Raw genomic sequence first — 11,401 nt, forward strand, 5'->3', positions numbered from 1 at the left:
CGCATTTCTATGGTGTTACTCCTCTAATAATCTGCATCGGAAGTCAGAAGCGAAAATCGACTTTAAGCCACGGCTGCGGGATATTTGTATATTAAAATCTAACTCCGGGTGGAAAAAACCACCTGTCCCTGTCAGGAACCTTCTGAAAGAGGCAAACTATTCACCACGGGCGTGGGAAAAGAACGCCTCCCTCAGCCACTCACGTCCGGAGCGGAGGATGACGTCACTCTAGCGGTCCCGCCCTGCCCCTTCCTCGTCCAAAGGGAAGCGGGCACAAGACCGCAACGATACTAGTCACTTCCGGCGCCTTTTCTGCCAACAGAAAAGGCTCGGCTCTGGCGCCCCTCATATGGCGCTGCTTCGCACATAATGTAAACGGTCCGGGCGGGCGTATCAGCTTTCACCGTTTTTTACCGAAGAGCAATTGAAATCAATGACCACGACTAAAAAAAAAACACCACCCCGTCACACTCTGGGAGGGTGTGCGCATGCGCGGGAAACCGCCACCCTTATCCCAGTTTCGGCCTTTCGTCAGCGGCAGTCGTGGAATGTACGTCCTGCGTACGCGGTGACGTTAGCGCGCTTGCGGAAAGAAGGCTCTCCCGCCGCTGCCGTGGTTGAGAACAGGAGGAGGAGGAGGCGGGGCGGGGCTTAGGCCCCTCCCACTTTATCCGCCGCGTTGGCCACGAGAAGAAAGAACCGACGGAAAGGAGGGAAGACGCTCGTCAGCAGCAGAAGCAGCGGCGGCGGAAGAGGAGGTCGGCGGTTTCTGCTGGCCAAGTCGGGATGGGCTTGATATTTGCCAAGCTGTGGAGCCTTTTCTGTAACCAGGGTGAGTAGAGCGGGGCGGCGGCTGGGGCTGTAGGGGCACCTGCACCTGCTGCGCCGCCGCTCCCGGGGCTGCTGCTTTTGCTGCTCCGTGTGGCATTTTTGCCGGGAGGGTTTCGTCTCGGGGCGGGCGGGAGGGTTTCCTGGGCTTCCCTTTAACGGGGACGCGGGGGGGGGGCGGACGGACGACGACGACTCGGTTGAGGTAGGGCAGCAATACCGCAGAGGAGGGGAGAGGGTCGTGATCGTAAGGAGACCTGGGGGATGTCTCAGTTGTGTCTGTATTGCTTTGCATTGGGTGGGATGGGGGGGGGGTATTTATTTGGCCCTTTCTCCCAAGGAAGGAGGGGGCATCCTTCATGGTTCTCTTCCCCTACCCACCTACCGTATGCTCACAAGAGCCCTTGGAGGTAGCTGAGGCCGAGGAGGAAGTGTATGACTGGCCACTCGGGGTCTTTTTTGCGGGGATCTCCCATGTTACGAAGGTGTACGAAAAAGGCAAGAGTGGCGTTGGGAGAGGGGACCGTTTTTATTTATTTATTTTGACAGGGCGAAGTAACAATAGGGTGAATACAGTAAAATGGGGTAAGTAGTGGCCTTGAGAAAGGAAAGAACTGTGAAAAGTTAACATAGTAAAGTTGGGAAATTAGGGTAGAGGAGGCTACTTGCTGTGAGTAGGAGTATCCTATCTGTCTGTTTGACCAAAGGTGTTTTAATATAAACAGGGCAACAAGGGCTGGTTTTGAGTCAGCGGGAAGGTGAGGTATGATGAATAGGTATGATGAACAACAGGGGTGAATAATGGGGAGGCCAGGAAGTCAATTAGCCTGTGGATTGTAAGATGCTAAGTGCCAGCAGATTTCAACTGGTAGTATACAGAACCTGTGAACAGGAATGCGGAGAAAAGTTAAAGTTGGAGTTTGGGTTTCCCCCCCAAAATGTAGAGAAATTCCGTTGAGTTCCTCAGCCTTGGCTGTTGGTAAAATGCTGTGCAGGAAGTAATAAATTTGTGTTAAAATGTTGCAACGTCTGTAACAATTTAGGAACCAACTTCTTTCATTTTTCTTTTGTGTTGCTTGAGAAAACACCCTGTTTGAATGCATTTGCAGAGAACAGTCATATTGCCAGCTGACCCTTTTTCCTTCTCTCTGTTCAGATTTGCAAGACGTATATGCTTTGCCTGCATAATAAATGCATCTGTGTTCTCCAAGGCATGGTGGTTACTGCTGTTTTTATACAACAGCAATCTGTTTTAATTTTAAAAACTCCAGCAATGCAGCATCTGCCTTGCATTCTTTAAGCTAAAATAGCATGCCAGATATATACATGAAGAAGCCATTCTGATGTCGTTCCTAAGGTGTGGGGGTGGCATGCAAAGCTGCCTTAGTGCATTCCTTTCTTAATGGAGTATCTGTTAACATTTTATGAGGCATAATCAATAACTCCACTACCTTGAAGGTACTGAATAAAGAATTCACACAAACATATATTGTTTTAATTACATGGTGCTGATATTGAACCTCTGAGCTAAAGAAACTAACAGTGGTTTCATGTAACAAGAGCTTGATGCAACAGCTATCATGCAAGACTTGCTCATCCCACGGGTTTGTGCAAAACCTCTTGCCCTGTGGTTGGCCACCAGTGTGGGATGAACTTCATGAGGTTCTTTCTCACTTAAGACCTGCTGCTTGGATTTGACACCACGTAGAAACACTCAACAGCTTCCATATGCAGACCTAATGTGCGCACCACTCTTAAACTACTGCCAAAAACAATACCTGCTTGGCAGTAGTTCATTCTGTAATGGCTTCATTGAAAGACTGGTAAGAATAGCGGAAATGGTGTGGAGAGTGACAGTGGTAGGTTGTCTTAGCAAAGATGCATCTTTGCAAGAGTTGCACTGGGGAAAGAGGGAAGACCACTGAGCTTGATAGCTCACAATCTTATCTTTATCATGGGCTGCTGAGGCTTGGAAAGGTAGACTTCCAGGGAGCTACTCTTCACTCTTTATTTGCCAGCTTTGGCTTGGTTGGTAATGAGCTCATGGGCTTCTAAGTAATTCATACTTGCTTTTCAATGACACCTGTTGACTTTGGAAAACAGCCATAGAGGCATCATTGGCTGTCAAAAGACCACTGTTGTTTTCTATCCTAGATACATTTTCCAGTCTTTGTGGGGAGGAAAATGTTCAACGTGTTTGGAGTAACAAGGATGGGGTGGGGGCTCACATCTAGTCGCAAAACACAGCAAAATTAATCTATGGGGAGCCAGAAAAGGCTTGCGGGGATTGAGTTCTTGAAAATATGGGTAGAGGTTGTCTTACCTAGTTGATATGGGAAATGCTTATTGATAGCTATCCAGGTGGTCATATGAACTACTACACCAAGAAAAATCTAGAAGCATCATTGTATTACACTTTCAGATCATCTATGGTATTTGATAACCTCAACTTTACAGCATCTTACAACTGTTCACTATTATGTATTGTAGAACACAAAGTGATAATTGTGGGCCTTGACAATGCTGGAAAGACCACCATTCTATACCAGTTGTAAGTATTTTAACAAGATAACATTCATTCCTTCAGATATGATACTGTTCATAATTCAACCAACACTTGGAGCAGGGTTTTTAAGCACAAAGAGAACTTGGGACGGCCTGTCTGTCAAAATATTTGAAATTATCCAGCTTCAAAGGTCTAGGAATCCTGTTGTCTTTGAAGCTTGAATTTTTTTTCAGACTTGAGCGGATAAATGGAAGCTTTCCTATGATCTTCCAGTATGTCAGACTCTCTAATTATAAGTCATTCATAAATGCAGAGAGTTCATCAGCCATCAGTCAGCCCAGCTATTACCATTTGTGGAAGGATAAAATCTTGTGGCTGACATATCACCTACTTGGGTTATGGTATAATGTGGGCAATACAATGTTACTTCACTATAGTGCAGTAGCTATTATAACTGTCAGAAGCTGTGGCTATAAAAGTGGCAAACAGGTAGCTGGCTGATATTGCAGGAGGATATAGATAAGCTCTAAAAAGGAGGGAAAAACCAGTTTGGTGGAATCTTGTTAGTTATTATATAGCTTTGCTAATCATGTTACATATAGAATGCTTTGCATTATGTAACTCTAAGCAGGGTGGATAAAAATCAATGATTTTTTAAAAAGAAAGCAAAATTCAGATTTTTTTTAAAAAAAATTAAATCATTTTTTTAAAGGGGATTTTTTTAAAAATTGCTTTTGGAGGAAAAATCTTTCTATTTAAGTTACATTATAGTCCAAAGGCTATTCATCAGGAAATAAGGATTTGTTTAAGTTTTTCATGTGTGCTAAAACTCAAAGTTTTTTTTTAAGTTTAACCACATCAGTTAACAAACATGGATACATATGCTATACTGTAATGTCATTGTTTTGGTTAAATAAATTGCTTAAATTGTTATTAAGGGAATGATTATTGTTCTCCTTCCAATAAAGTACAGCAGAAAAGTTGTCCAAATATAAACAGTTAACTTACTAAACCTCACAATAATTATTGATCTATATATTTATAATAGTATAACCAAATCAGTAATTTTTATATAACTGTAAAAACGACTCTGAAAATTTATTATTCCAAAAATGAAACCTTCATCTGATTGTAAATATTAAGATTATACCAGCAAGAATGAGTTTTTCTGTAAAAAAAAATATTTAAATCAAATCCACCCTGACTCTAAGGGTACATTATAGAATGCAATATATAATTGCTTACCATCTTACTAAAGGGACAGTTAGCTTGCTCTACATGTTTGCGCCCATGGATATACAACCATATTAATAAAAGGCAGGATTGTTAACACAGTGAGCTGGCAGCTCTCTTTGATCACAGATATACCTATTCATCTTGAGAGGCAGCTGTGAGCTCACTGCCTGCCTTCCAGATCATCAGAATCTTTTTGAACAGTTACAAGCACACACATGTGATCATATGGAAGAATTTCATGAAAACCCTAAAAGCTTTTTCTCAAGAGCTTAAATTTAAATAAAAATAAAGAATGAGCATTTTCAGATAAATTCTGATTGAGCTATTTTCTGTACAGTCTTCTTTTAATCAAAAAACAGGAATTGTTTTATGATGGCGTATTTCTGTATGGATGACCTTGATAAACATTCCACTTTTTCACCCCCTTTAGCCTGATGAACGAGGTGGTCCACACTTCTCCCACTATAGGAAGCAATGTTGAAGAAATAGTAGTTAAAAACACCCATTTCCTCATGTGGGATATTGGAGGACAAGAGTCTTTAAGATCGTCCTGGAATACCTATTATTCAAACACAGAGGTATGTTGATGCTGTTCTTGATTTAGGCAACTCAAAAGACCCAGGACTGTGCTGGCAAATGTGCGTGACAATTTTCTGAGGGTTCCATCCACCTTGGCCCACGAGGCTTAAAGCAAGATCCGAGAGAGAGGAAGGGAAGTAGCTGAGGAGAAAGCAGTAGAAAAGTTTTTTTTTGTATTAAGCCTCTGAGAGGCTTTTCAGGCCATGGGAAATGCTCCCCTTTCCTTGGCCCACCATAAGAATGAGCTCTTGGTGTTGATCTCTGGTAAATATGAATGATGGGGTTGAACTGGGAAGCATTCCTGACTCTTTCTAGTGTGCCTGTGTGGAAGCAACAAGGATCCAGACACTGCTTTTGTTGCTATTGCCATCTTGTTTTATTGAGCTCACTTTCCCTGCCCTGCACTGCCTCAGACAGCAGTAGGAAGTTAAAAGAATGCTGTGTACAGGGGACTCCCCACTTACACAGGGGAGCCCGCCCGCATAAGCAAAATATGTGTAAGTAGGGAGTTTGAAAGTTGTTGGGGGTTTTTAGTGGCTCCCCCCCTTTTGTTTGGAAGGGTAGGAGCCAAGCGAGAGTGATCTAAGGGGCAGCAGATACTCCCTCCCCCCCCCTTCGTCCTCAGTCTCACCAGGAAGGGCAGAGAAGCCACACAGCTGAGCCCACTGCAGGGAACGGCTTCCTGCCCATCAGCTGTTGAGCGGGGTGGTGCAGCAGCAGCAGCAGCAGCAGCAGCAGCAGCAGAGAGGGCTCCTGCATGCCATTTTGGGTTCAGTGCCGGAGCCAGTAAGCTTTTTAAGACAGGAACCTTTTTTTGATATCCATATCCACTATGGAAGCAGAAGAGCACCCCCCCAAAAAAAGTATCCACAAGCTCTGGGACCTCAGAGAGGCTGGAAAAGTCGTGCAAGTGAGACCTGCTGCAAAGCGTCTTCCCTGCCTCTCAGGTGATGAGCGTGGTAGCGCAGCAACAGCAGGAGCCCCTGCATGCCATTTTCAAGCCAGTGTTTGAGCCCTGCTCCTTCATAATCTAAAAGAAAAATCCCTCTTCGGGCTCTAGGGAGGGTCTTCTCACAAACCACGAGAACTCTCCAGCTCTCTCTCACCATTTCCAGGTTTGAATCACAACGTTTATTTCCCAATGATCATGCGCAAGTTGAACACATGTGTGCCTATATAGACATTTTGTTGTAACACAAATGTATCCTTTCATTCAGTCCTACCTTACTTGGAAACATGGTGGCTACTTTTAGCTTTTTGTCCACCTTTTTCTCTCTCTCTCCACAGTTTATTATCCTTGTAGTGGACAGCATTGACCGAGAGAGACTATCTATCATAAAAGAAGAACTATACCGAATGTTGGCACATGAGGTACGATATTCTATATCCTGTGTGCATTCTAAGAATACATACAATGGTTGGGACACGAAGCATTGCCCAAAATATTACACAAGTGGAAATTGGCAGAGCCCCAAGGTTTGCTACATCTCATACAGCAGGCACCCCCAAACTGTGGCCCTCCAGATGTTTTGGCCTACAACTCCCATGATCCCTAGCTAACAGGACCAGTGGTCGGGGATGATCTGGAGGGCCGAAGTCTGGGGATGCCTGCCTTACAGTGTGAAATATTTATTGCCCCTCAGGAGCAGGCGGCCCGGGGGGGGGCACTTCCCTTATGTAAATCTAGTGCCTTTTGCTTTTGAAACAGCATATTTGGATCCAAGCTATTCTTTTTAAAAATAGCCACAGAAATGAAGAGCATTAGCTAATCTCCACAATCCTACACATTTTTACTAGGCTTTTGAGTTCAGTGAGACTTCTACCCAGGACATTGGGTACAGGATTGCATCCTAATTGGATTTTTTTTTTAAAAAAAAGTCTAGTACTTGTCTCCATATACATCATAATGAATTCTGATTTGGTTGGCTTTAACCATATTCTAGTGTTGAGACTAGTGATGAGAGTTGATGCTTTGGAAGGGAAAGCGTAGCAGGAACAAATCTACAACCTATGCTTAGGCAATTGGCAGAATTGCAACTAATGCAACCTTAAATATAGTGGAAAATATCTATTTTTGCTTTTTTAAAAAAAATATCAAGGATTATGTAGCTGTTAAGGCCATGGAAACATAAATTTTCTAAATACATGTCATTTACAGGATTTGCGGAAGGCTGCAGTTCTCATCTTTGCAAATAAGCAAGATATGAAAGGCTGTATGTCGGCAGCTGAAATTTCCAAGTACCTCACCCTTAGTTCCATAAAGGATCACCCGTGGCACATTCAATCCTGTTGTGCGCTAACGGGAGAAGGGTAAGTTATCATAGTGGCAAATAAATGCTTGTGTAACAGAAACTGGTAACTCGTCGGAAAGTATTCACGCTCGACAGGAAGCCATGGGTTAGCACAGGAATACCCAATGTGCTGCGCTCCAAAAGTCTGAAAGATAGAATGAGCCCAAGCAAAACCTCAGGCTCATGTGCTCCTTCTACTGATCTCCAAAAACTTCATATCCCTCACAGTATTCCCAGGTAGCTTTCAGAAAGGCCTCCAATTACCAACGTGCATTTGAACACACAATTTGTCGTAGTAATAGAAGTGTGGTTTTTTTTCCCCCAGCAGCACGCTCACGTTTATTTGATTCAAAATATTTTATTTTTTTTAAAAAAATGTTTTGTAAGATGGTTTTAATACTTTGGTAACATAAGCAGAGAAAAGCAAAAATTGGTGACACTTAGCATAGTGATTTTGTACCCTGTATGTTTATTATTAAGACTTGGGTTTTCTTCCCCTTTTTCAGATTGTGCCAAGGCCTGGAATGGATGACTTCCCGAATAGGAGTAAGATAACTTCTTTTCTGGAGTCAAAGTGACACTTTCCTATGGACAAACTCATTTGCGGTACACTTGGCTGCTGAGGCAGCAACAAATTTAACTTAAAACTTCTGAAACCTCCACAAGCAACACTTGAATCAAGTGCAGCTGAACTTAAACTCAAAAGTATTTTTTAACATTTTTAAAATGCACTAATCTTGGATGGATGAACAAGTGGGACTATATGAAAGCTCTCCTATATAAGCTAAATGACTGCCTTGTAACAATTTGCCATTGAAAATGCTCCTTATTCTTGCTGCTTACGGTAATAGCCTCTAACATAGGTCGGTCTCCTTCCTTTCCTGTTTCTATGCTGCAACAATTAGCTTTAAGAATCCTAAGGTTATGGGTACTAAAGTCAACGTGTTTCCAGGTGATCGGGAGTTCAAATATTGATGCACACTACAGGAATTCTCTAACATTGAAAGTTATTTATTTGCTGTTGTTGCCTTTTTGTTTATGTATTGCATTTTATGACTTGGTGAACATACACCTTTTTTAAAAGAAAAACCTTAAATTGACTGCTAAGTGTTTTATATATTCGGTTTACCTGACTTTTTTGTTTGTTTTTGTTTTTAGTAAATCAGTGAATATGCTGCATGTTGGCAAGGGGGACAAATTGATTGCATTGTGTTTTAGCAATGCAGGTTTGAATAGGGGAAAGTGTTCAAATAAGTGGAAGCATGTCTTCTCTAACAACATTGTTTCGTAATAGTGCGTGAAAGCCAAACATTCAGCATTGTATTTGTTATTTTCTGTATTACCTAACCTTCATCCTTAGGTGCCAAGGAGCATTGCAACCATTTAAAATAAAGCAGTAAAACGGCTCACAATCACAAAAATAGGATGGGTCCTACGAAGTATACATCTCAGGGTGTCAAAGGCAGATGAGGAGTTATGTCTTCTGCCCCAAAAATGTATAGTGAAGGAAGGAGGGAATTCCACAACTTGGGGTCTGCCACAGTGGATGTGCTCCCGTAGGCCACTGCACCCCTGTCTTAGGGTGGTTGAAGTACGCCTCTGCCAATCTTAACATACAAGAGGATCTGTAGAGAAGGAGGTGGTCTTTCAGATATCTGGGCCTGAGATCTTTAGGGCTTTAAACACTTAACATGAGCACCCTGAATTGGACCCGGAAACAAACTGGCAAACCAACGTGGTGTTTTTAAGGTCTTGTGTGAAATCTAAATGGAACCTCAGCCAGTAATCTGGCTGCTGCATTTTGGACCAGTTGTTTTCAAGGGCAGCCGCACATAGAGGGCATTGCAAAGATCCAATCTGTAAGTCTCTAGAACATGGAGTGCAGTGGCCAAGTCATTTCTGTGAAAAAGGGACTGTAGATGGCGAGCCAGCTGGAGGTGGGAAAAGGCACCCCTCGCCACTGAGGCCTCCAGTAACGGGTCTCAGTCCAGGAGCACCCCCAGGCTGTGGACCTGCTCCTTCCAAGCAAGTGCAATCCTTTGGAAAAGCCACATTTCTCTGGATATTCCGCTTCTCGTCAGTGAAGTTCTACAATCGGATTCTGAATGATTGTGGCACAGAAACCGTTTATTTGAATTGCGTATGTAAAGTATGCACACACCTTGAAAAATGTGTGTGAGGCCTAGCTACATCTCCATTGGAGAGAATTAGAGCAAAAAGTACGCTTGAAAATAACTACTCTGTTGGCACAAATTGAACAGGCTTTTCGACAAAAAGCATTAACTAATGCATTAAAGTGGTTTGCTTCGTCGTCGTCCCCACACCAAGAAATCACTGTACATTTTTCAGTAACAGTCTTCTGTGGTGTTTTTAAAAACCATTTTGTCTGCCTTCTATAATGTCAGTTGATTCCCCTCTCGGTTGATTTCTGTCTTAAGCCAATGCTGGTGATCTGACACTTAGCATTACATGAAAGCTCTTGTATTCAGTACTTCCCTGAAATGCCAGACAACTTCAGAGGCTGCAGAACAGCTGCCCTTTGTGGCTTAACTTGTGTGTGGAGTGGGGTAGAAATACTGCATTGCAACTGGGGATGAACTGGATTTCCATTGGGTTCATTTTTCTCCCAGTGAAGGTGACATACTTTCGTGCGCACAGTTTTTTTCTCTCCAGGCCGCCCCCCCCCGGGGGGGCAAATGGTGTTCTGTAAGAAAATAACACCTCACACTTTGGAATTGTGGTCTCCCTCAGCAATTCAGTTTGAAAGCAATTGTTGTTTGCCTCTGTTGTTGGAATGTGTAAGGGGTGAACTCGTGTCAGTTTGCCTTCTTTCTGTTCAGCTGTAGCATGCCAAACAATGGTACAGTAGCTTTCATCACTGGGCTTGTCAAAAACAAACAAACACATGCAGTGAGATCTGGGCCTTTTTCTCTTAATGGTGTCAACTCCTTTGACTTGCACTGTCGAATATAGGCACATGTTCCTGTAAAATCAGATGTGCAATATTATATTTGCTGAAAGCCACACGCGGCAAGAGTTAGAGGTATAAGCTAAGCATCAAACCGAAGACCTTGGTTGGGATTAGATTAAGCTGCCTTATATGTGTGATGCTCCTTGTTCCTATAGCCCAGTATTGTTGACTTGGGCAGGGGTCTTTCTCATCACCTGCAACCTATTCCTTGTTTAAGCTGGCAATGCCTTGGGTTGAATTTAGGACCTTCTGCATGCAAAGCATGTATTCTGTTCAGCTATGGTTCCTCCCTGTGTATGTTTTCATATCTACTGAAATATATTTAGAACTTTTTTCTTAGCATCTTAACTAATACATTTCAAATGAAGTCTATTTCTGATCTTAGTCCCTGGTCATAAAAAAATAAAATTCTTCAGGGATGTTTGTGCTAAATTGGAAGAGATTTTTCTTTACTGGTACTACCTGTCTGTTGAGAATACCATGATTTTTCCAGTTTGTCCTGCCTTCTTCATCTTGGCTTTGCTTAAGAGCTGCACAGGAACTGTGAATTTACCATTAGGCAAGGAAGCATTCAGTGTTTAAGCTGTACTTATGATGCCACAGGGTTTGAAAAACATGGCCCTTTTTGTCCAAAATAATGTTTTGTCATTTGATCACTCACATGGAAGTGTGGTTTATCAATCTTGTACACTTTTATAACAAATGATCAGCATGGTATTGCAATGTAATTATTTTGTTGGGGTGAATTAAAGTGCTTGGCTGTGTAAAGCAAGACTTATGTTTTTTACGCTTACAAATACTGCTAGTGCAATATTTACTCTGAAAAGGGCAAGAAGAGAAGTGGGGACTGATTTGCCAGTAAAAGAGCTCTGCCAGGGGGCATATATACAGTAATTTTGCATGCATGTAAACTGGCTCTTTGGACTGGAACCGTTACATCTATTTTTAACTTTGGTGTGTTGCAATTTGAATATTTCAACGGTGAAAAAT

General features: G+C 42.6%; 1 protein-coding gene across 1 annotated transcript; it reads left to right on the plus strand.

The window, feature by feature from the left end:
- Window positions 1–255: 255 nt before the first annotated feature.
- Window positions 256–11,179, plus strand: ARL5B (ARF like GTPase 5B). The gene is made up of 6 exons (XM_035129868.3): window positions 256–832; window positions 3,319–3,379; window positions 5,001–5,148; window positions 6,437–6,520; window positions 7,308–7,459; window positions 7,947–11,179. Exons 1-6 carry the CDS (start codon window positions 787–789, stop codon window positions 7,993–7,995), a joined length of 540 nt encoding a protein of 179 aa, XP_034985759.1. The 5' UTR covers window positions 256–786; the 3' UTR covers window positions 7,996–11,179.
- The last annotated feature ends 222 nt before the right edge of the window (window positions 11,180–11,401 follow it).

This window comes from Zootoca vivipara, chromosome 11 (assembly GCF_965207765.1).
Source record: "Zootoca vivipara chromosome 11, rZooViv2.hap1.1, whole genome shotgun sequence".
In the NCBI taxonomy this organism is placed as follows: domain Eukaryota; kingdom Metazoa; phylum Chordata; class Lepidosauria; order Squamata; family Lacertidae; genus Zootoca; species Zootoca vivipara.